Source organism: Perognathus longimembris, chromosome 9 (assembly GCF_023159225.1).
Source record: "Perognathus longimembris pacificus isolate PPM17 chromosome 9, ASM2315922v1, whole genome shotgun sequence".
NCBI lineage: Eukaryota > Metazoa > Chordata > Mammalia > Rodentia > Heteromyidae > Perognathus > Perognathus longimembris.
In genome coordinates this window covers 63595557-63622340 of record NC_063169.1, presented here as the reverse complement: position 1 = coordinate 63622340, position 26784 = coordinate 63595557, and the positions used below count along the sequence as shown (strand labels likewise).

The window sequence follows — 26784 nt, the reverse complement described above, 5'->3', positions numbered from 1 at the left end:
AACTACATCTCACCCAGTATAGTACATAAAAGACAAAGGATCTGCCAATGACTCCTAGTTAGTAAGTAAAGAGCCAGGATATACTTGACCCTTAGAATCCCATCAGTCAAGAGACATTTCTGCGTAACACAATTGTCAAAAGATTAAAACTAAGATGGACTTTATAATAAAGATTGCTATCACCTAAGAAAGGAAACATCCTTTATAAATTATATATATGTATAATATACATATATGTGTGTGTATATATATGTATACACACACACACACATATATATATATATACACACACACACACATATATCCACCACAGTCCCTACATGCATTTATTTTGGTATTTCTGCTATACAACTAAGCCAAATTCATTGATGTTTTTTCTTCATGAAAGACAGCATTCTGTACCCACAGTAATTATTACTATGTCAGGGCTGTGGTCCAACATCTGTTAATACCTTATTATATGTGAATCTAACCTGCATGATAATTTATGTCATTGGTAGGGCAGCTACAATAGAAATGCATTGAGTCTACCTGGGCAGTTGTCCTGTGGTGTGGCCTGGACAAGAACAATCAGATGAAAAACAAAGAGTGGAACAAAAAGTTGCTCTTTAAGTTCTCTGCATCCCTGACAGTCAGTCATTCAGTAACCCAACCCAAGGCAATGGAAAGCAAACATACGAGAATTCTGGGAGCTTAGAGGACTCAAAAATAGCAATTCGGTCACACCACCATCTCAAACTTTAGCACTTAGCAGACTCTATCCACAGAAGCAATCTTTATTTCATATCAAATGTCTTTTAAGTTTTACAAAATAAAACATGAAAAACAAAAGAGACTCTTGTTGATGTTTGTTTGTTTGTCTTTTGGCCTGGCCTTGGTCACTGAAGACTTTGATCCTAATATTCAAGGTTGAGATATGGCCATTCTTTTTTTTAATTTATTTATTAATTAAACAAAATTTTTGACAAGGTGTTGTGCAAAAGGGGTACAGTTACATAATAGGGCAGTGTGTATGTTTCTTGTGATATCTTACACCTGGTTTTTCTTTCCCTTCCCTAGATCCGGTAGACATACATACATTACACAGTGTACCAAAAACATATACAGTAGCCACGTGGGAAGATATGGCCATTCTTGGGAAAGTAAATGAAGAATCCTCTTTAACCTTTCTTAAAAAAAATCAAATCAGCTGGGAATGTGGCTTAGTGGTAGAGTGCATGCATGAAGCCCTGGGTTCGATTCCTCAGCACCACATAAACAGAAAAAGCCGGAAGTGGCACTGTGGCTCAAATGGTAGAGTGCTAGCCTTGAGCAAAAGAAGCTCAGGAACAGTGCCCAGGCCCTGAGTTCAAGGTCCAGGACTGGCAAAAAAAAAAAAGTATAACCTTAAAAAAAAATCAAATCAAGGGACGATATCATAGTTCCAGAATGCCCCAGACACAGTAAAGACAAACCCTGCCTCAACCAAGACACCAGTCACAATGGTCACAATTGTAACCTCAACTATACAGGACGTGTAGATGGCACAATCAATCATAATGGCCCAAACAGTGTGTCCATGTGCCCATCACGTGATAAATGGATATAAAGAAAACTGCTAGGTTGCACGACAGTATACTCTTTGCCTTAAGAAAAGAACTCTGACATTCCCAATGGTATAGAGCCCTGGATTTACAGACGCAGAGGAGGAGTCTGGGAGTTAATGGGGGTGAGGATAGGCATTGGGGACTTAGAGACTAACATTGGTCAAGGAGATGTTGTTGGTGAGCTTGAGAGATGAATTTTACAAAATGGTGTCTACAGTTAATAACAAATGGTAATTATAGTTGATGGCAACAATAGCGCCTCTGTTTTAATTTTGTTGTAGTGATAGGATCTTGCAAAGCATGCCGAGGGCAGCCTCTAACTTATGATCTTCTGTGAAGTGTATGAGGTTATAGGCACGCGCCACCATCGTGGACTCTGAACTGTAAGTTAAATAAAGATGAAGATGTGTTGATGTTGTCCATGTCCTTTATATCTAAAGGGAAATTTTACTAAAGCATTAAAATTCTTCCTCTTTATATTTATAATGTTTTACAGTTTATATTTGAAAAGAGCAATTATACCGAACTGCTTTTTCAATCCTACTCACAATCAGCTCAAGCACACACATACACACTAAATACCCACCGAATGCACTAGTGAGAGCCGGGGTGCCAGACGCGTTCCCGTATTTTCCAGAAGAAATGGCTCCCATGTATTCCTAGGGTTTCAGCCTCATCTGTCCACCAATTGTGTCTGTTTTCATGAGCATGACAACAGGATGCACATCTGTATCCTGATCTCCAACACAAGAATTCGGGATTCCTACCTAACGAATTCTTGTCATGAGGAGAGGAGAAAGGGCAGTAAGCACTTCCAGCTCGAAAATTCTCTGACTCTAGCGTACAGTCCAACATCTAAAAGGTTCATGATTTGGGTTGAGATCCATTAAAAAGTCTGGCCCTAATTGTTTCACTTCTGCCATATAACTCGGAAGCCCTGCTCATTCTACCTAAAGCCTGGGACATCTGACTTGCGGTGACCCAACTGCTCGCCGCCAAGGGAGCCAAGCAAGGACGTCAGACAGGTCCGCTCTCTGTCTCTGCCAGTCTGGTGAGAACACGCCTTGCCTGGCCTGCTGGAGAAGTGACAAGTGACTCACAGCAGCCTCCCGGTTGCTCCAGCTACACCACAGGCAGCTCACCTCCAGACAGGAGCCCAGCCAACATCAGCAAGATCCCTAACTGCTCTTCAAGTCACATGAGGAGGAGATGCTGCTCGTACGCCATTAAGATCCAAGGTGAGATGGGAGCTTCTGGTGCGCAGCCAAAGCTGCTGCTCCACACAGCGTAACTTCTCCTGATCGGAGAGATAAGATGCTTGATTCTCAGTGTGTTCATAGCTCCGCAACCGCATGTTCCAATTCGTCTATGAAAGTAAGCATGCTACAACTCTCCACCAACTCCCTGTTAGGTACAGACACTGCTGTAAGCAACTGATAGAGGCAAGTCCTGCCCCTGACCCCTTAACTGTATGTATATATGTGCATGCATGTGTGTGTGTGTATATATATATACACATATATATGGTTTAACACAACTTGTTGTCACTTAAAAATAAATTAATTTTTAATTTAAAAATGCAAATTGGCATAACTATAATTTTTGTGGGATATGACTTATTGAACCTGGAAGAATAAACCATTACTGTAACTAAACTCCACTATGTAACAAAATCTTACTGCTACTTTCCTAAGAGGAGGAAGAGAAGAAGGATGAGGAGATGAAGAAGGAGGAGGAGGAGGAGGGGGAGGAGGAGGAGGAGGAGGAGGAGGAGGAGGAGGAGGAGGAGGAGGAGGAGGAGGAGGAGGAAGAGGAGGAGGAGGAGGAAGAGGAGGAGGAGGAGGAGGAGGGGAAGGAAGCAAGAAAGTTAGATAGTAAGTATTCAAAAGTCTGAGATCTGCAGGGTCTCAGTTCTAAGTCAGCCTAAGCTTTTGGGAAAGTTCACAAGATTCCATCTCCAAAATAACGAGCAAAAAGCAGAGCTAAAGCCATGGCTCAAGTGGTAAAGCCATATCTCCATAGTAACCAGCAAAAGGTTGGGCTGAAAGCATGGCTCAAGTGGCAACCCATCAACTAAATGAGCAAAGGCTCTGAGCTCAAACCCCAGTATCTTGGGGAGGGGGCGGCGGGGAGGGGGGCGGGCGGAAACAACCCAGCCTTCTCTTAGGCTTGCAGGTGCCCAGTGGGCAGGTAAAAACAGGATCCAATCCTCCTGTCTACCTCTATTTTACATCTGACTTCTTTAGTGCCCTAAAGCTTTGGGGTATATTTCTTCTTCAAGTCTGAATGTGGCCGGCCATGTTAATGACTTAATGCCTGGCCGCTCAGCTGAAGTTGGGACTCCTTCTCTTTGAGTCTGAGAAGACGAATCATTGTTCAGATCTGTCAGGAACGCCAGCTTTGAGCACATCCAGTCACCGACCACTGGAATAGCGCCCCAGGCTCTAGCCATCGCCCTAAACCTGAGGAAAACATGTCCTTTTCCCTGAATGATTTTTCCCACGGTCTCTTTGGATTCCCAGACCAGCAGAGAACTTTGTAAGCAGCTCACGCCACGAGGAGATTGCTCCAGCCCGGAAGTGAGAGTAATCGCCCCATGACAGGAACCTTCACGTTGGGAGCTGACCTTACCCTCCAGCCATCGTGACTCCTCTTCTAGAGCCAGAAGCCCTCACAGGCAGCACCCAACCTGAGATGATGCTCTAGCTGACCACCGGGCAGGCTTCTGTCCCTCCACCCTCATTCTTTCCTATTGATGCGCCCAGCGCCCTTCCCCTGTGGCTTGGGGCTGCTGGGAGCCTGATTCTTTCCCTATTTAACCAGAGTCCCTGAAGTCAGGGCAGAGGACGAGGGTCCCTGTCTTCCCAGTGCAGCTGCCCTGAGTATGTATTCCCACACCCTTCCTGCCACCAGGGCTGGGCCTGGCTTGTTGAGACTCCCTCAAGCCAGGCTCGTCTCCAGCCTCCGACTCCTGTAACCTAGAATAAGCTAGTTTTTAACCATCTATGCCAATCACACGGTTTAGGTGATCAATGCAGGATGGTGAAAGATTGGCGATCACAACTGATGATGAAATTGAATGGTCCTGCGATTAGGGGAGGGGAATGAACCCAACGCGAGGGGACCACATGGGGTTCCCCTGAACACAAGCCAGCCCAGGGGACACCACAGCGGCTGGCCTCATAAACACCTCCTAAATGACTCACAGGAGCATCGTGTATGCAGTGTAGAGCTAAGTCCTGGGCAGGACAGAGAGGGACAATGTGAGATTCCATCGTGAGAGAACAGCATGCAACGGAAAAAAAATCAACTCTTCGTCAAGGGAAGTCTCCGTGCATACCTGTGGATCGCAGTTAACAATGGACAATTGAAACTCTAAGGGTTCTTTCCCATGAGTGAACAGAACATACAAATATTCTGTGAGTAAGAGAGGCCTCCCTAAAATGGAGTCACTAGCCACTGTGGCCTTAGGCCACCCAGCCTCTAAGGTTTCATAAAATAAATTTCTGTTCTTTATTTAAAGAAAACAACAACACTCTATGAGCTCCCTCTTGAAGCTTGCATTCATTTGAATGAGGAGGAGATAGACAACCCACCAGCACCAGCATATTTTAAGAATCAATTATATGGCATATTAGAAAGTGGACATGCCTTAGAACAGTGAAGACGTGTATCACAATGGGAGGTAGAAAGACACAGAGAGTACAACAGGACGGAGGGAAGCAAACCGCGTTAGTAATGGAATGGGTGGGCGGAGCCTGGCTGGTAACAAGATGTCAAGCACTGGGCTTTAGGGAAGGGACTTCCTCACTCCTGAGGTAAAGAAGGCAGACGACAATGGGGCATTAGGGTGACATGGGAGTCAAATGGAAGCCACACCTTTGTAGGTTCTGACAAAAGAAATGAGACAACCGGCTTCATATGCTCGGTGTGTCTACAAGGAGAATAGTCTGGAGGGAGACATGGGAAGGAGCAGGCAGGGCCTCAGCAATAAACAGGGAAACCAAGGATGGTGGTCCAGAGGGTCGGGCAAGCACGGCAAGGCATATTAGGAGGGAGACTGGCCTTCATCTCCTGTGAGCTGCCTAACTGCAGACCCAGGCGTGCAGGACGCTGAAAATTATTTTGGCCTCAATGATTTCTAGCTATTAGCTAAAATGGGGCAGATGGCCAAGGAAACTTTGTGGAGGGAAAAGATCACAGATGCCAGTATGAACAAAAAATGACATGTGAGAAATTCTGACCCTTTCCACACCCAACGGGTAAGGCCTCGTGAGCAGATGCACATGAAGTCAGAGTGATCTGCGAAGAGGTGTGGACTGGAGGTGTGAACTCGGAGTCACCTGCACATAAATGCAAGTGAATTAGTAAGAGAATATCTCCTGTGTCAAATGCTGCTTGTTGGTTTACAAAAGAGATATGAAGCCAGGCACTGGTGGCTCACGCCTGTAATCTTAGCTACTCAGGAGGCTGAGATCTGAGGACTGCAGTTTGAAGCCAACCCAGGCAGGAAAGTCGGTGAGACTCTTCTCTCCAATGAACTACTGAGAAAAAGCCGGAAGTGGTGCTGTGGTTCAAGTGGTAGAACGTTAGCCTGAGCACCAAAGCTCAGAGACAGCACCCAAGCCCTGAGTTTAAGGCCCAGGATCAGCAGAAGAGAGAGAGAGAGAAATAGAGAAATAAAGAGAAAGAGAGAGATTAAGTTGCTGGGTTGAGTAGCATTAATGGGTCTTGAGTGACAGTTTGCATAAAGGAGTTAGTATGGCATCAATCAATTGAGCTGATACAATTATACCACACTGAATTTAGCAAGAAGTTGCTTCATCTACATTAAGACGGCGGGAGCCACACAGTCTTTGCAAGAATCCTCTACACAGGGGCTGGGGACATGGCCTAGTGGCAAGAGTCCTTGCCTCGTCGTATACATGAGGCCCTGGGTTCGATTCCCCAGCACCACATATACAGAAAACGGCCAGAAGTGGCACTGTGGCTCAAGTGGCAGAGTGCTAGCCTTGAGCAAAAAGAAGCCAGGGATAGTGCTCAGGCCATGAGTCCAAGCCCCAGGACTGACAAAAAATAAAATAAAATAAAATAAAATAAAGAATCCTCTACACAGAAGCTGGTCTGCCTTGGTTGCTACTAGACCGCTGGGGTGGAGGGAACAGTCGTCGCTCTCAGTCTTAGTCTAAGAGAGGAGGACCTAAGGCTGTGCTCATCCAGGCTGTACTCATCAGCATCTAAGTTTCTCTCTGGAGTTTCACGACCGTGGCTCCTATTGCTTGGTTCCTCGCTGACAGTATTTCCAATGGAGTCATGCATTACCCATCTACGCATCTCTGCAAAGTGCCTGGCTTAGTGCAAATCTAACGTGTGTCATGCATACTGCTCCTCCCATGAGGGCACTGTGACTAAAGTAGGCAGAGCTCCCTCCATTCCCCCATCAACGCCGAACCTGTAAGAATACAGTGGCGAGTTACACTCTGGATTTCATCTGTGAATGAATCCCTTCGTATGAAATTCGTGGATGAGGGGTCAATTCATGAATGAATGAATTCAGACATGAATTCATATGCATGTGTGAACTTGTGGGCATTAAATTATATGCCACCCACATATTTTACCAATCATTTTTCATGTTAAGCGTGGTTGGTAGTAGCACAAAGATAGGTAAGCAAGAGAAAACTTTCTCTCTCTGAAAAAAACAACCTAGGCCGGCTTCTTCTGCCAGGTAGTTTAAAGATTGTGCTCGAGTCACTGAAACTTCCTTTCTGGGCCTCAGATTTCTTATCTAGAAGATGATAGGGTTGCATTAGATCAATGGCTTGCAAACTGTGGTTCTATTCCAAGACGTATTGATAAACACCCTATGCAGTCACGCAAAGCTATGGCAGATCAGCTGTTATCTGGACCACGCACTGGGCACCTGCTGCTTGTGGAAGAAGAGTGTGACTGCCTTTAAAATGTGGCAAAACATCATATTCGCCAGCCCTCAAGGCTCTATGCACACTTTGATTCATGGCTTTAGTATATTTAATTACTTACAAATGAATCATGAGAATGCTGGGGATGTTTTGGATAGTTTAAACATATAGGGTCTGAATTAATAAAATGGTATTTTAAGTATTAGAAGTATACAGGGTTCCACTTAAAATAGAGTCTCTTTGATAAAATAAACTAACTTTCTTTCATGTTTTTTTTGTGATTAAATCAAATCCTAAACATGAATTTCCAAGCCCACCTTTGGGGAAAACTTGGGTGTATCTGCAGGTACAATTCTGCAATTACTTGGCAACCATATTTGTGTTTTTATCTAATTCATAGTTTATAATTTAATATATTGCTTTGATTGTGATATCATTAACATTATTATCTGGTTATTTATTTGTGGTTTAAAAAAAGACAGAAGGATAAAAGGAAGTTTCAATCCCAAACCCTGCATGAACAGTTTTTTTCATCAATAAAGAAAATTATAGCTACAAACAGCACTAAATATAAAACAACAAGGAAATACTTTTAATTCACAGTTTCTCACTGGCTTCTGCGTTATTCTGGACACATGCCTGTATTTGCCCACTCATGTTAGTATTACATGTAGCCTTTTTTAAGAAGAGGTAGGCTCCTTCCATATTTAATTCTCAACATTTGTTGAGAATCATCCCAGGATGTTAAATTTTACAGAACACTTTCTGTGCCTGTGTTGGTATGATCATATGGTTTGTGTCCTCCATTCTGTTGAAATGTTTTATAACACTGATGGATTTGTATATGTTATACCTACAAGTAAACACATACATCAAACTGAGGTTTGTAACCAAGGTGCTAAGAATATACACTGGAGAAAAGACAGTATTTCCAACAAACAGTTCCAAGAAAATTGGACAACGACATGCAGAACAATGAAACAAATCTGCAATCTTTCGGTGCTAACAAAAAGCTAAATACACATTCAAGATTTAAATGTAAGAATGATGCAAAACTGGGCTGGGAATGTGGCTTAGTGGTAGAGTGCTTTTCTAGCATGCATGAAGCCCTGGGTTTGATTCCTCAGCACCACATAAACAGAAAAGGCCAGTCGTGGTACTGTGGCTCAAGTGGTAGGGTAAAAAGAGCTTAAGAAAAAAAAACTCAGGGTCAGCACCCAAGCCCTGAGTCCAAGCCCCAGGACTGGCCAAAAAAAAAAAAAGAAGAAGGAGGAGGAGGAGGAGAGAAAGAGGAAAAGGAAGAAGAGAAAAAGGAAGAAGAGAAAGAGAAAGAAAGAAAGAAAGAAAGAAAAGAAAGAAAGAAAGAAAGAAAGAAAGAAAGAAAGAAAGAAAGAAAGAAAGGAAGGAAGGAAGGAAGGAAGGAAGGAAGGAAGGAAGGAAGGAAGGAAGGAAGGAAGGAAGGAAGGAAGGAAGGAAAAAAGAGAGAGAGAAAGGGAGGAAGGGAGGAAGGAAGGGAAGGGAAGGGAAAGGGAAAGGGAAAGGGTAAGGGAAGGGAAAAGAAAAAAACGAAACTGAATTTCTACAAGAAAATACTGGGAAAATGTTTTCAGGATATTGGGATGGGCAAGGATATTTTCTTACACAAGACCCCAAACCACAGAGGAAAACAAACAAACAAACAAATGGGATTACACCAAACAAATGCTTCCGCTCAGCCGAGGAAACAATCAACAGAGTGAAAAAACAAGGCATAGAGTGGAAAAAGTTATTTGCAACTCGATATCTGATATGCAGTAAACAGCCAGAATACCTAAAGAACTCATAAAATTATGAAACAAGTGAGTAAATAATCAATCTGTTTAAAACATAGGCAATGTAAAGTATGAAACTGTAACCTCTCTGTACATCACTTTGACAATAAATGAGAAAAAAACTTAGGCAATAGATCTAGACTGACATTTCTAGAAAGAAGACAAATGATCAACTAAGATGTGAATCGTGTATAGTATCATTAATCCATCAGTGCAATGTGAATTAAAACCACAGTCAGATACCAACTCACTCCAGGGAGAATGGCTTCACTAAAAAGACAAGAGCTAGTCCCATGAATATGTGGAGAAAAGGAATAGCACACTGTTGGTTAGAAGGCAGATTACTACAGCCATTATAGAAAATAATGTAAAGTTCCTCTAAAAGTTAAAAATGGCACTACTTTACTTTATGATTCATCAATCATATATATACATATATATGTATACATATATACATATATATGTATATCCATCCCAAGGAAATGAAATTACCATATCAAAGAGACATCTGCACTCCATATTTACTGCAGCACTATTCATGACAGCAAGACATGGAAACAGAACCTAAGCATCTATCAAGTGAAAAATGGATAAAGAAAGTGTGTTATAAATATACAAGGAATACTGATTATTCTTGAAAATGAATGAATTCCTATCATCTGCATTAACATGGATAGGAATGGGAATCATTCCATTAAGTGCAATGAACCAGGCACAGAAAGATGAGTATTGTGTGCCTTCATTCAAGCAGAATGTGTGTGTGTGTGTGTGTGTGTGTGTGTGTGTATACATGGATATGTGTGGATGGATGGATAGATAGATAGATGGATAGATCTCACAGAAGAGCAGAGAATGGACTGATGGTTACCAAAGGCTGGGGGAAGTGGGAGTACAAAAGGTCTAGGACAAGTTTGAACAATGAATAATAAGATGCAAGCTCTGGTATATCATTGTACAATAGAGTGCATGTAGCTAGTGATTGATAGAGATAGATAGAGACAGATCTAAAGATATCTATCTATCTATATAGATCATGATAAAGTTTTCTGTATTTTCAGAAAACTAGAAGAAAGGGTTTACCTTCAAGAAATAGTAAATATTTCCAGGCACACACACACACACAGAGAGAGAGAGACAGAGAGAGAGAGAGTGCATTAATCCGACACAAACACTGTCCAATGTATCTTTATAGCAAAATATCACATGGTACCCCATAAATATGAAGAGTTTTTGTTCTTATGGATCTGTTTGAAAATAAATTTTAACTTAAAAGCAAATACAGTATAGGTAAAGATAAAAGTATAACACCAATATTTAATTTTTTACTGTTTAAAAATATCCCTCACCATTAGATAGAAACACTGTCACCAAAATAAAGACTGGTGCCTGGGGGAGGGCCCCCCCCCCCTTCAAGCAGACATGCTGGAGGAAGCCACCAGGGCCCGGCGGAGTGAGAAGCAAGGGTCCTGTGTGGGAAATGCAAGCCATGTCCTAAGGAAGAAACAACCAATGAACAAGGGACCCACGAAAAGGAGGCAGCCAATCAAAGGAGCTCCAGGAACTCCCACCCCTGACTTAAGGCCCCTGCACGCCTTCTGTCTAGCTGTCCATTCTTTTTTTTTAAATGGTATCCTAAGAAACGTTTATATCTTCTACTCTCCCTTCTGGTAAACTCTGTTACCAACCCCAGACTCTGAAATTACTGACGTTGCCCACTACTACTCCATGTCAGATTTCTTTTCGATGTGTCACGATGAAACATAATCAGGATGTTTCCTGCACATCAATTAATTTCTACTTGTCAATTTCCTCTTCTGCAAAATGAGAACCTTACTCCCAACAGGCCTCTGAGTCCACAGTGAGGAAAGAACTTTAATAAACATGGGTAAATCTCAAAGACAACCAACCTCACTCATCATGGAGCTATTTCCAACCTATGACATCAAAAGCTTTTTCTAAAATAAGGCATAGGTCTGAGTCAGGTTTATTGCTCCCCATGTAGGAATTAGATATTTGTATTTAGTAAAAGTGATGAAATTGCCATTCTCTTCCTCCCAAGTGGAAAACAACAAGAAAGCAGCAGCCCCCATATATGATAAAGTTTTACCTGATACAAAAAAGATATACATATAATACTTCATGGTACTTGAATATATAAGGCATTTTCATGTTATGCTGTGTGATCTTCAAAACACACTGGCTGAGTGGAAATGGTTTATGTTCCCTTACATCTAAGAATAGTGCCTCTGGGCTGGGGATATGGCCTAGTGGCAAGAGTGCCTGCCTCATATACATGAGGCCCTGGGTTTGATTCCCCAGCACCACATAGGCAGAAAATGGCCAGAAGTGGCGCTGTGGCTCAAGTGGCAGAGTGCTAGCCTTGAGCAGAAGGAGGCCAGGGATGGTGCTCAGGCCCTGAGTCCAAGCCCCAGGACTGGCAAAAAAAAAAAAAAAAGAATAGTGCCTCTAATGGAGTTGCTCAGCAGCTCTGAGAAGATGCTCAGAATTTCGCATCTGAAATCTTCCCCTTCCCCATTAACTAATACCCAATTCATAGCCAATAATATATGTGTATATATGTATATGTATATATACATATGAAATACATACATGTATATCATGAATACATATCATATGTATATATGATATACATCCACTGGTATATATATTATGTAAATGATATCACATATGTGATACCAATACCATGCCTATGGTATCATATATGATGCAGGATGTCATATATGTGTGTGTATACATATATATGTATACACACACACACACACACCTTGGGAGATATATGGTTTGGGTAATTTACTGGGTTAAACTAAACTCAGGAGTAATTGACTGAAGCTATGGACTTGGTACCTGGATTTCATTACTAGAGATATCTTCTAACCCAGTCAAGCCTCAACTTCTCTTCTGGATTTTCATTTACCACTTTCCATGCAAAATGGCCTCTTGGTGTTATCACAGGGTGGATGGAAAGAATGTTTCATTCATATTCTTATATGACAATCTTATTTGTGACCTTTATCCTCTTTCTCTCCATATAAATAAGTAAATCCCATTTATTTATTGTTCACAAATACAATATACCCTCGATGCCTCACTGGAGTATGCTTAAGCATGTTCACGGATAAACTGGTCAATAGGACAGAGAGACTTGCAGACTGTTTCCGTGGAGTTTATAAACTCTCCAGGAAGACAGACTGTGAGCAACTCGTAACAGTGACTGGATCTCTGAGGAAAGCTGTTTGCTCTGAAGCTAGAATATCGGATCTGACCTACTGTCAGGGAGCAGGGAGGATCCTCCTGAATGGAGACTTCCCATTTGTAGCCTAAGATTGAAGAGGAGGGAAGCTGAAGAAGAAGGAAAAAGCAACCGAGAGGGCAGGGGGAGGGGGGAGATCATCTTATGTACTAAGATATGAACATGATACCCCGGGCACATACGAATTCCTGCATCTCACTGAGTTCCCACAGCTCACATCACATCCAATAATGATGGGCTTTTCAGGGAGACCAGCCATTTTAACTGATTACAAGGGTCTCTTCAGGTAGATATATAATGTACTCTTGGAACTTGAGATCATATCTCTTTGGCTGGGCTGAAGAAATGCTGACTTTTTTTTTTCTAAATCTAAGCTTTTTAGGTTATAGTTGAAATTAAGTATCCTGACTTTTCACCTGGTGAGAAAACTGGACCACTGTGGAATCATGTAGAAAATATAAACATTTGCTAGGTCACCGTTTTCTTTTTACAACTTCAAATTTTATAGTTATGATTGTACTTCCATTTGTAAATTAAATCTTAATCCAGTGAGATTTCTATGTTGTTATATATAGTGTTATAAGTGTATGTATGTATCATGTTATAGAAAATACAATAAATTATAGTGCTTTATGCAAAGCACTTTACACAAATGATAAAAATAAAATGTCTTCATAGGCTACAGTTTTGTGACACAGCTTGACTCTAAACAAATGTACATATATAAGCTTTGCCAGAAAGACAATGTTTTCATTATTTGTAGATAGATACTAAATAACCACTGAGTGATCTCAATGCCATATTATTCTGTACTGGTATTATTCTGTACTGCATAGTATACCTGTAAAATTCGTAAGCAGAAACTGGAACTCCAAGATTTCAGAGTGATACTCTCTCATGAGCCAGGGCCTTTTAAAGAAGTAATTAAGAGGAATCAAGGTCATGAGGGTAGGGCCTTCATCCAATATGTGTGGTGTCTTTCTAAATAGAGGAAGTGACACCAGGAGTGTGTGAGGAAAGGTTGTGCAAGGACAAGAAAAAGATAGCAAACTACAAGCTGAGGAGCAAGGCCTCAGGAGAGACCCCAACTGCCCCCCAACTACTGGGGGCCTGGAGCCCCTATAGCCAGGAGAAAACTGATCTGGGTTAGAAAGTCATCCAATCTGTGGTAGCACCTATGGAGATAATTGAGGCTACATGAAATCACAAGGGCTCATTGTAATGCAATAGGACTACCGTCCTTAGAAGAAGAAGAAAAGAGAGCAGGCATGTGTGGGAAGAGGACAGGTTATATAAGGACAGCTCAGGCCTAGGAAAGAGGGCCTCCAGCAGCAAATGAATTTCCTGCTGCCTTGACCTTAGACTTCCAGCCTCCAGTAATAGGAGAAAATTAATTTTTGTTATTTAAGCCACCCAGTGTGTAGTATTTCATATGGCAGGCCCAGAAAACAAATACAGCGCTGTATCTTGTAGTCATAAATATACATGAGCAAGTACATGCATGCACAGACTGGCCCTGTACAGCCAAATTGTCTAGTCTTATTTGAAAATAGTAAGAAGATTTTAGCTAATGCCTTTACAAATAAGAATTTTTGTTAGGTTGAAGATGAGGATTCATAATTTATATTTATGTAGCCAGACAGCATCTGGATGCAAATGAGGAACAAAAAGAATTAAAAAATATGTTCTAGACATATTCATAAGTTGGCCATTTGCATTCTTCAGAAAGGATGAAGCTCTTCATTCTCTACTTACAACTGCCAAAGAACAATATTAAATTTGGACTCCCCTGTTTCAAATTCAACTTTTCTTAAGTAGCTGTTATATTCCTGTCACTTATCAAATTACCTTGAGAAGCTTTTTGTGAGTTTAATTAAGCCTGACTAATTTCCCAACCGTACAAAGCAAGATGAATTTCTTAAATATTTAATCCATTTCTGACTCAAGGTGTCATTTTCTGAATGTGGCTGTTCAGTTCTTGGAATCAATCACCCTTTGAATTAAAGCTGCTTTTTCAGATGTCCTAGAAGTGTAGTAAGATCTCGAGCAATACGGGAGCTCGGCATGGCATCTCTGCAGTGAGAGCGTTCATTCCAGTCAGTGCAATCCAAGTCTCAGCCGGCCCACCGAAGGAAGGCATCCTTCACCACAACCCTGATCTGCCCTGATCTCCTACCCCCTTCATCCAGGGATAAATGAGTTCAAAGTTAGCTAGCCTCTATTGGCGAAATCACTATTCTTTTTCATTGCAACTCAGTTTTCCTAAGCTCACCCCCAAAGATTGTGGAAGCTTCTCCGAGGACAATGGGCAGGCAGTGTGCTTATCAGCCCCTTCTCTCTCGTACAGGACTATGAGTGTCTGGGACTTGTCTTGAATTACACAGTGCCTACTTTTGTCCCATGCTGTGTCGAGGTCCACCCAAGAGTAGGAGAAGCAATGCTCCTCAAAGTAAGATCCCAAGAATACAAATTCGCCAATCAGGAAACCACATGGGAGGAACACCTGACAATCCCACACCTGCATTCTAGATTCCTATACAAGAAAACTAGAGGACTGCAGGAGAAGAGGAGGCAGGAAGCCACACTCACCAAGACGAGCAGGTGGTCCCAGATGCAGAGGGTTTCAGGACACACTGGAGACCAAGACTCATTCCTCTGCCCCCAGCACCACGAGACCCACAAACTATAGGAGGTCCCCCTCCGCAAAGCACCTAAGTTCAAATTCCCTCAGGTATGCAAAGATAGCCCAGAGCTGTAAATTGGCCACTTCGCTCATCACATACAAGTTTCAACTGAATGGAAGTTTGTCTCCAGGTGTCATTCTCAAACATTAGAAATATAATGCTCCCTGAAAAGGATCTCCAGAATCATGCATCGAGCAGCCTTCCTTTCCTTCCACTACCTCCCTCGCACCTCTGATTTAAAATATATTTACACTGAGAATATAAAACACAAAATGGCGTGTTCGAATTTCCAGTTCCAGTGGCTTCCAATGTAAAACAATAAAATGCATCACCGAATACTGGTGGCTCCTGCCCGTAATCCTAGCTGCTCAGGAGGCTACAATCTGAGGGTCATAACTCAAAGCCAGGCAGGGCAAGAACATCCACGAAACTCCGATCTCCAATGAACCAGCAACAAGCTGGAAGTCGAAGCGTGGCTCAAATGGCTGAGAGTCCTCTCTGAGTGGAAACGCCAAGCGAGAGCCCAAGACCCCGAGTTCAAGCCCCAGTCTCAGTACCATCAATCCATCCATAAAATGGGTCATAGCAGGAAAATGCATTTTATTTCCAAGGAAAATAAGAATAGGGAAAAAAAATACATGACTTCGACGAGAGCAAATGTTCAGTAGTCGTTATATAAAGTGGCAAGAGCCATCCCTGGATAGCAATAGCCAGGCGCAGTATGGACATCATCATTAGTGGCCCAACCAACCCTCCCCCCCCCATACCCTCCTACCACCCTTGACCCCCGGTCGGTGTGCCTACCTCCTTTCATCATCCCCACTTCATAGCACTTTCGGAGCCGGCAAGCCTGGCAGCTCTTCCTCCTGTTCTTGTCAATGGTGCACTGATTGGTTGCAGGACACATGTAGTCATTATGCCCTAGTGAAAACAAGAGGACAGTATTAATTTGGTTTCGTTTTTAGGAAACTCAGCTGGCCAAGATCTCCAGGGAAAAATGCTGAAGTCTGTGTACATGCCATACCAGGAGGGGCCCAGCAAAGCTGCTACTTCCATCTGTCCTTTTCTGTCTGCTCGGAGTAAACAAAATCTCTGCTACACTTCATTTCCACCTCAACCCATCCCTTGGAGTTCGTTGGGGGAAATCATCTCCCATTCGTATGGCCTAGGTTTCATCTCCCGCCACCCCCACACCCCTGCCGGGGCCCGGGGATAGTACCCAGGACCTCCTACACAATAGGCAAGTACGAAGCCACACCCCAGCCCTCAGCACGATGTTTATATGAGCTCACAAGTTCAAGGTTTTTCCATAGATAAGCTTTGGGGGTTTGGTTTGGTTTGGTTTGGTTTTTGCACCAAGGCCACTCACTGAGATTTTCAGTACTCTTAGAAATCAAACCTTCAGATAGAGAGTTGCCAAGTGGCCCTTTCTTAAATTATACATTAAAGAATCTTACTTAGATATTTAAGCTAGGAGCTGGTGGCTCACACCTGTAATTCTAGCTAGTCAGGAGAGGCTTAGGATCACAGTTCAAAACCAGCCTGGGTAAGAAAGTCTCTGAGATTCTTATCGCCAATGAGTCACTAAAAAGCTGGATATACAATTGTGGCCCAAACCAGTCTTGAGTGAAAAGCTAAGGCACAGCACTCGGGTCCTGAGTTGAAGCCCCAGTACACACGCACACGCATGCACACGCACGCACGCACACACACACACAAATCTTGGTTCAACATTGGAATGAAGCACAGGCTATCTAAATCCAAGCCCGTAGAGGATGGGATGGCAGCAGGGTGGGAGATTATTCCACGGCATTCCAGATGATAGGGCTCACTTTCCTCCCCTTCACTCTCTCTTCAAGTGGCATTAACCCACGACAGTAACAGGCCGTACACACCGAGGGTTTACACAGTGTTGTGGATGGGGTAAGCTCTTGGTGGCTGCCATCTGATTTTGAGGCCACGTTCCCTTCTCTCTTTCCAGGGCTTCCGCGGCGTGGTCCTTTCCCACGTGCAAGCTCGTCACCTCGCTCTCCCTGCACCTTACATTCCACTCTCCTTCCTGGCTGGGCCGTGCAAGGGGCTTCGATTCCTTCCGCTCCCTCTGGGCTCACCCCATGGTGGGTTTTTTTCCCACCTCGATTGTGCCACAGAATCAGCGTCTGTGAGCTTACTGACCACGTGTGTGTCAACTTCATCCCATATTTCCAGCCCAGGTCACACTGCAATGCTCCCGTGTTACCCCAGGGGTACCTATCCATTGCCCTCAGGAAGGCTCCACCCTAAGAGGTAGACGTCATCTCACTTTCGTTGTCATTGCTGTACTTGCCAGACAACCCCGCCTGCCTCTTGAGCCGTAGTCGAAGTCATTTTTGCGTTCATTTGTTTTTTCACATCATCTCATGCTTTTGCCTGGGCTGGCCTCGTAGTGTGATCCTCCTGTCACCACCACCCAAAGAACTAGGACCAGAGGGGAAGCTCACGTAGCCAGGTCCCTCATTTCCACTTTCTAATCTATCACACACACACAAAAAAATCCTGGGACTAAAGGTGTTACTCAAGGACTGGAGGCGTGGCTTGAGTGGAACAGCACCTGCTTAGCAACCCTGAGGCCCTGAGTCCATTCTGTCCCCATCTACAAAAAGACTAGTCTGTAGAACATTGAACTTCATAAATTAGTAAGCACCGGCATTCTTTTATAAAGAAGTCTATTTTTGTAGCTCTCAATTGATGCATACCTTAGGACAAAATCCTGAGTTGAGACTAAAAAATAAAAGAAAATGGCATGTGCCATTTCAAACATTTCTCATTTGCTCCACATAAATTAAATAAATAAACAAAATGGAATTTATTCCCCATTTTGATTCTCACTGCCTGCTCGGGTCTCTATCTGACCACTGACTCGGGGCAAGATGTGGCATGCGATGAAATGAGATGAAATGTTTTTTAATACCGAGTCCTTCGTTCTGCATTCCACTCAAGGATCAGCCCCAGTGAGAATAGGGTGACGTGGGGACCAGAGGAGAAATAAATGCTGGCCTCATACAACTTGGTTCTCCATCTTCGAATATACATTACAAAAGTCGTGGCTCAAAATAGGCTTCAAGTCAAATTATTCTTCAACCTTATGATAGAGGCCAGCAAGCCAGTCAGCAGAGTTAGAAACTCAGATCTCTGGCAAGAGATCTACCTCACCTATCTAGAAACAGTTATTATTCTGAGAACTTTCTCATCAATAGGACAAACCAAGGAAACAATAGAACCCAACAAACTAAATTTAAGTGAGCAGGTACAAACTTTGATACCCAAGGAAATGGTTTGTGTTTGGTCTTCTATAGAACTTAGGAGGAAAAGCACGTCTGTGCTTGCAAAGAGACAGCTTCCACCAAATCACAGAAAAGAATATTTAGGAAATGCTCAAATCACTTTTGGGAATCATATTCTCTTCACAAAGCCAGGTGTTTTGCAAACCAGAAAGAAGATGGGAGGATGAATTGGGTCATGGGCCAATTGGCTGAATCTTCTGTTTGGATTGGCCATTCACTAGTAGATGCTTATCTTTATAGAACCATATGAAATTCTTGAACTAACATGTCCAATACATAAAATACATTGGCTTTATGAAATTCAATTCATCCCCTAACAAAAGCAAAAATAGAGGTACAACAGAATCCTGTTCATAATGCAAAACTTATGTGACAAAGCTAGGTTTTCCCCTATCCAAAAACATTAAAGTGTTGAGTACATACACTGACAAGAAAAAACTTTATCAAGTACATATTTGATACCTACAATGAAAGCAAGTACCTCTTAATTAAATGCCATTAACCACTTGTCTTTGACTTATATTAAAAAAAAAAAACCAGAGTAAAGTAGGCTTTTTGTTGTTGGTTTGTTTACTTTAGTGAGTATAACTTGGTAGCGTTTGTTATCAAAAACATTGATTTTGGGTGTTTTAAGAAACTCTTCTTTAAATTTCATTACTTGGTCTTGTGAAAATGATGCATTTAAACTCTACAAATAAAACTCACTCCACTTTTTTGTAATAGAAAAAGATATGGGGCTTTTATGGAGGAGAAAGATTACACATGCCTGTGACAAGATTGGCCCAAAAGTTCCCTCTGCAAACTCTTGAATGAAAAGTAGAAAACCCAAAACTAAGATGTGGCCAGGCACTGGCAGCTCACACCTGTAATCCTAGCTACTCAGAAGCTAAGATCTGAAGATCATGGTTCAAAGCCAACACAGAGAGAAAAGTCAGTGAGACTCTTATCTCTAATTAACCAGCAAAAGGCCAGAAGTGGATATGTGGATCATGTAGTAGAGTGAAAATGCCATATGAGGCCTTGATTTTAAACCCCAGTACCTGTATACACACACACACACACACACACACACACACACACACACACACACACACCCTAACCCTAAGATGTGAAATGACATTTGGGTGGACAGTTTGAAAACCAATCATCATGATTTTCTTTCCCACCAAAAAAGAAAAATAGAGGCTCAATAGATAGCTCAATGGTGCAGGCATGGTTTATCTGGTGTGCAAGGCCCTAGGTTCAATCTCCCATACCACAGACAGACAGACAGACAGATATACACAGAGAGACACAGACATGCCCCCCTGAGATAAATATAAATAAATATGAAAATAAGCATGTTTTGAGGGGAAACCAGTTTGAATAATCAAACACAGAAGGGGCCAGAAGCAAGTGAAACAACCAGAAAGAAAAGGAGCTGCAAGGAAACGGCTGCAAGGAATGATGGGAAGGTGAACCCAGGTCCTGGCAAACAGGATTCACACTGGAATTAACTTTCCTTTACTATCTCTGAGATTCCTTCCTCCAGAATTGTATTCTTTTTTTCACTCTTTCTCCCCTCTTTCATGGGCTGCCATTTTTTATCTTTGTTATCACCACTCAGAAAGTCTACACTGGTTCATAGAAAAAAATAAACATTAGCCCCTATCTAGAGACTCAAAACGAATATCAACACCATCTGCCCTTTCTTGCTGTCTCACCAGGAAGTGAGACACTGAGAGGGAGAAAAGGAAGAAGGGGAGAAGGGAGAGGGGAGGAAGGGAGAGAGGGAGAAGCAGAAGGAAAAGAAGAAGAAACAGGAAGAGGAGGAGGAAGGGAAAAGAGGATGAAGAAAAGGAAGAAAAAGGAGACAGAAAGGGAGACAGAAAGAGAGATGAGGGGGACTGCAGCATTTACCTTTTTAATTCTTTTTCAAAGCAAGCCCACTTTGTCTTGGACTTACTGTCACCATGAGTGCTCATGGCTTCTTCCACCTGAACTGTCACCGCCACCCACTACAATGACCACCCTAGGGAGCTGGTGTTTCCAGAGAGGTGATTCTGAAATCACACCCAGCATGTCACTGAGCTGATTTCATACCTTGAGGTGTCACAATACCCCATGGATAAAATCTAAATGTCCAGACACAGCTTACTAAACGCTTCCTAAATCCTAAGTCTTTCTCTGTCATCTCCGGGTCTTGCCCAAATTCTAGCTATGGCTCCCGTCCAAATAGGCCAGGCTCCATCTCAGTCCTAGGAGTCTGCACAGGATGTTCTTTATCGTGGAAAGACACTTTCCCTACATTTGGCCCAAGGGACTCCTCCTCGGCTTTCCAGTTCGCCATGCTAAGTAACAATTCCGCCCCTTCATGTCTAGAATAGCACTTGCCACACTAGCTTGTAATTGTTTATCTCAATTCCCAGACATGTTTAGTCCTGGCACGAGAGGGACAATAGGTGTCTCATCCTCCACCACCCAGCATATTCTCCGGACATGGCGGGACATCCTAAGTCTGTTAGTTAATGGAACAAAGACATTGTAGACCCCAAAAACCCAGATCTGTGACAGCAAGACTCGGCCCTATGGGGGGCAAAGAGCAGCCAAGAGAAAGCGGAGGCTGCTCTTCAATGCTGGTTGGGCCAGAAATGAGCACACGCTTTACAAATGACAAGAGCTAAGGAGTGATACATTAAGTTGTGTGTTATTCCTGATTTTGCTTCACTACAATTTCTTTATTGGTGTGTTTTTTCTGTGTATTTTTTTAATATTTAAGTAGTTGTACAAAGGAGTTGCTATCTAACAATTTATGCGTACAATATATCCTGATCAATGTCACAATTTCTAGTTTATGGCCTTTCTGATTTTGATTTTCTATTATGACTCTATGCTATGCTCTCTCAAAATATCAGCCTATTCTTTATAGAAGTTTGTTCCTGAACTAAAAGAGAATTTCTGCTATGATCTGAAGAACCGTGCCCCAAAGGGCTTCGCGTTAAAGGCTTGGTTCCCAACATTCATGATACTTTTTGAAGGTGATGAACCCTTAAGAGGTGAAACCGACCAGAAGGAAGTTAGGTTGTGAAGAAGGGGGTTTTGAGGCCCCTGGCCCCTTCCTGGCACTTTCCCTGTGATTCCTGTCATGACGTGAGCAGTTTCCTCCACATTCCTGCCCTGGTGTGCAGCCCTACCCGAGGCCCCACAGTTAATGACCAACTGCCATGGACTGGAACCTCTGAAATTCTGGGTCTTCCTACTTTTGCTGTTGTTTGTGAGGCTTGAAGTTGGGACCTGGGCACTGTCCCTGGGCTCTTTTGTTCAAGGCCAGGGCTCTACCACTTTGAGCCACAGCTCCATCACTGGTGCCTCACAGCTGTGATCCTAGCTACTCATGAGATCTAAGGATCGTGGTTCGAAGCCAGCCCAGGCAAGAAAGTCCACAATACTCTTATGGCCAATAAACTACCCAGAAAAGGCAGGAAGTGGTGCTGTGGCTTAAGTTCAGGGACAGAGCCTAGGTGCTGACCCTGAGTTCAAGCCCCAGGACTGGAAAAAAAAAATGGTCTCATGGGAACTTTTCTATCCTTGCTGGCTTTAAACCAAGATCCCCAATCTCAGCTTGCTGAGTTGCTAGGATTACAGGGATAAGCCTCCAGTGCCTTGCTGAGTCTTCCTGCTTTTTTAAGTTTATTACTTCTGGTATTTTGTAACAAACAATAACCAAAAGTTAACTAACATATCCCTCTAACATTCTGGTTAATATAGCTAGTTTCACTAATAGCAAGTTCTTTATGTGGGATGTTTTAACTTCATGACTTCATCAAATCCTACAACATTACCACCTTCCTCAATTCATCCTCACTGTAATTACCGCCACCAGAGAGCATGCTTAGCTGTAAATAAAATAGGCCTGTTATCATTTCTCAGAGAAAATTTAAATACTCATAAATATCAGAGGACTGGTTGTGAAAAAGGCAGAACTTGATTGAAGGGTTTGTTGCATGTAAAATATACAGACTGCTCAATAAATGAATCATTTTATAGGAGAGGCTGAAAGTTCAAGGGCTGTACACAAGACATTAAAGACATTTGCTTCAACCACAACTCCTGAACGTAAAGATCAGTTTGCCTCAATAATGTAGGTCTGTGGTAGATGTATGTTATATAGATTACATTTCTTATTATGATTACATTTCTTATTACATCTGACTATAGGGAATTGTAAATTGTGTTTAAATTGTGCTTTCTAACTACCCCGTTGACACATTCAAAGTGTTCTATATATAGCTCACCAGATACAAACATATTTTACTCATGAAAAGACTTCAAAATGCATAACATTGACTCTTATTTTACAACTTTTACACATAAGCTCACTAAAAACGCATATATAAAATCAAGAATGTTTTCATGAGATTAGGCAAAAGGCTAAATATAAAAACTAGGGGAAAGTTTTACACCACAAAAGAAAAAATACTTAGCATTTATACAGCACATGAGAATTCGGTTACTGTTAATATTTTAAAGCATGTAAATATAAATGAATCCTCAAAAGACAACTTAACTCTTCAATGTTAAACTATCAGCACGTCAAATAAAAACCAGTGGTAGCTAATGCTGTCCAAAGACTCACTGGAGAGTTTCAACAAAATAATCTTTTATTTTCAGTCTTTTTTTCTTATACTTGACTGATACATAAATTTAGCTAACATCAATAAAGTTGGGCCACTTCACACTCTCTTGAGTAAACTCACTTGTTGCATAAAACTAACAAGCTTATGAGAATCTGAAATAATGGGAAGTGTACACTTTAAGTTACCATGTAAAAAATTAAATTAGGATTCGTTTTCACATGTAAGTATGAATACATTTATAGAAAGTGTTTATGCAGCTTTAAATTCGATGGGAAAGCAGAGGATCCTATGCATATTTGAGCAAAGGAAATCTATGATGTGGTTTATCAAGGAGAGAGAGGCGATCCGTGGTGTGGAACTTACGAGGACCTCAATAAACTTGTCATCATTTAAAAATATCCTAAGCCGAAGATTCATTTAACAAACTGCCAAACGTTCTAGCTTAGCACCACACAACCGTCATAGATTCTCAGCTGCCCCCCCTTAAGCATAGATGGCTTCCTGAAGCTTCAGCGCGCTCCCAACACCCAGTGTTGAGAAACACCCTCACCCTGCATCAGCGCTAGCCTGCGAAACACGGATGGAGCTGCGAGTATGAATATGCTTCACGTTGCCACGTTGAGTTAGGAACCGGGTGTACTCGTCCGTCCTTAGGCCCGGAACCATCTATGCTATCGCACTAAGGTGTTAGAAACGTGTTACAACATGATTCAGAAGCTTAATCTATGAGACAATGTCACATCCACCAGAGGATTTAAGAAACCTTCTGAACAGTGAACGCTGAGAAGGTGGAGGCAAGAGGATCTAGACTTCAAGGCCAGCCTTGGCTACAGGGTGAGTTCAAGGTCAACCTGAGTTCCAGTAGGGAGACTGCCTAGACAAAAACAGAGCTCAGGATGCAGCCTGGTAGTAGGGCACTTCCCTAATATTAGCTGGGCCCTGAGTTAGACACACACACACACACGCACACACACACGCACACACACACACACACACGCTGGTGAATTTTCTACATACTGATATACAAACAAGCAATATATGACTTAAGGAGGGAATGTTGTTCTTCTTATTTGTCACTTTCATACTTGTGCTCATTTTCTGCCTAGAGAACTTTTGGGGTTTTGTCTGATCACCCTCTGTAAGAAGACAACCCTTCTTCGGCACTGCACGTATGCCAGACACTGCATAATCCATAAACTGTTCCATCTAATCTCCAAGCAGCTTTACCAAGAAGAATTTATATTCATCATTTCCCTATGAAAAATTGCAATAATATTTTCAAGGCTGCTCAAAGCAACAAAACAAGCAAAGATTGGTTGGGGTATGACCCCAAGGTCTTCTTCATTCTAGAGGCTGAAACTTTATCCAGGCCAACGACCTTCATACATGGAAGTTCAACTTTGCCCAAGGCCAAGGGTTTCACTCAAGAATAATATCTGCTTTATAATGCCAGTATAAATTGTTGATAGGATGGAAAAGTGGAAAGCAAAATATCGTGTGGGAGGGTGGGAATAAACAAGAAATTTATGAAAGAATAACGGTAATAGTCTGTTTGAAAATAAATTTTTATTCAGATATTCAAGGGAATATTCTCTGACTCACAGCCAATGCAATGAGCCAAGGAAAATGAAATAAAATTTGGCTGTTTTGGTGAACACATTCCTAAAAATCCAGTGAGGACATTCAACGTATCATTTCACAACCTCATTGGTACATAATAGCACGCAAATAAAAACAGCATGCCTTAATAATGCATCCTAAATTATATCTTCACACGAGTCAATTCTAGCTAATCTTATCCGTGATAACAACTCTTCGATTTGGCATTTTATTTATCTATTTTAAGTGCAACGAAAAAAAAATTATTTGTATCTTGGTACGTTTTATAAACAAGATTTTTTTTTATTAAAAAAGGAATTCTAGGAAAGAAAACTTGTCCTGGAAAGTTGTATTTTGAAATGGAAAGGGAAGAGGAAATTCCTTCTGTCCTCACAAAACCCTAATCTTTTAGAACTTTTGGCCAGGGCAATGACACAATCCTCTTGTTGTCCAGGCCACTCCAATCCATCAGCAAAAACCACAATTGTTTGAAGTACCTGGCACATGATCAAACCAACAGCTGCAAGAGAGGAAAACAGAACGAAATCAGGGACAAGTATCTCGCTGTGACACCCCGAAGACAATGGGGCACTTTGAGGAAGGCCTCTAGGAACTCCACTAACTCCAGCTGGCCCAGAATGGGACCTTGTAAAATTGCTCTTTCTGGGACAACAGATAAACATCACACAAAGAGAAAAGAAGAGTGAAGCTTGCTGTGGTCACTTCAGTGGCCAAGGTAACATCTGTCTCACCTCTAGATCCCTTTCTTTGCTTTATTCAATGATTCCCCTGAAAGTTCCTCACATTTTTCTTTTTTCTACTTGGGGCTCCATTAAAACCCAACCTATAGTGACTAAATACAGTAAAAATAAGTTTAAACTTTTTCATCTTTTTCACCCCTAAGCTGAACAAAATCAAGAAGAGGAACATGGTCTCGTCAGACCAACAGTACAAAGCCCAGAGGCCCTGAGCAGGGCTCCGCTTAGCCTATGCCTGCTTCTCTATAATCATGAATAAATCCATTTTTCAACCCTAGCAATTCTGGATCACATCAATGCTTCAGGAAAGGACAGCAAGGACTATGTTGAATCAAATTCTGGAGTGGTTTAGAACATGACTAATCCTCAAACTGCTGGATCTCAATGTTCTTTTGTAGACTTTTGACCCTCTGGGTGCTAAATAAGGATTTCACCCATCCTCAGGAACCCTCGCAAGCTTTCTTCCAAGGCAAATTTCCTTGCAGGCATCCTGATAAGAGCAATGACAGAAGAGTCAGGAGCTCCTGATTCACCAGGCAGAAAGCTCCTCCAGCGCATCATAACATGAGTTTGGTCATCTCCTGTGTGGAAGTGTGCCTTCTCCCACTTCAAAAATAAGGAAGCAAACTACAACCTTCACATAACAATTCTTCCCAATTAGTAGAATTAAATGACTACTGGTTTTCACTTATTTTTTGGCCATTGAACAATGTGTTATAGGAGAGTTACTGGATAAAACCAAACCAACCTATGCATTTACACGCACTTATTTGCACGGTGGTCAGTTGAACTCCCAGTAGCATGGAGAATTTCTTTTCCTGTCAGGGGAGAGACTTCTGCAACGCGCACTGCAGAGACCCTACATCTTGATGACCTCCATTCAGTGGAAGGAAGGCGGTGGGTAAGCAAACCCACCTCATTTAGCTACTCAGCCCACATTCTGTTCACTTCCTGTTCTAACTGCTAAAAACAGAGGAGCCCAGAAAGAATCAAGAGTCTACTTTTCCTCCCTTTTCCAGAGAGCAAAGAGCCCACGTGTGTGACCTGAACGTACTATGGAGGTTACAGGTCACAGGTCCTTGTCAGTTAGAGGAAAGCTGTAAGTCTAAGGTCACTTTTTTTTTTTGGTAGTGGTGGTCCTGGAGTTTAACTCAGGGTCTTGTGCTCACTAGGCAGATGTTTTACCACTTGAGCAATGACCCATGGCCCCAGTCC

General features: G+C 42.2%; 1 protein-coding gene across 7 annotated transcripts in view; it reads right to left on the bottom strand.

Moving 5' to 3' along the window:
* Esr1 (estrogen receptor 1) overlaps window positions 1–26784 on the bottom strand; it is a 321561-nt gene that overhangs the window by 154667 nt on the left and 140110 nt on the right. For all 7 annotated transcript variants that reach the window (XM_048354300.1, XM_048354303.1, XM_048354302.1 and 4 more), the window contains one exon: window positions 16078–16194. In XM_048354300.1, the coding sequence (XP_048210257.1) occupies window positions 16078–16194 (117 nt within the window). The remainder of the gene's footprint in view (window positions 1–16077; window positions 16195–26784) is intronic.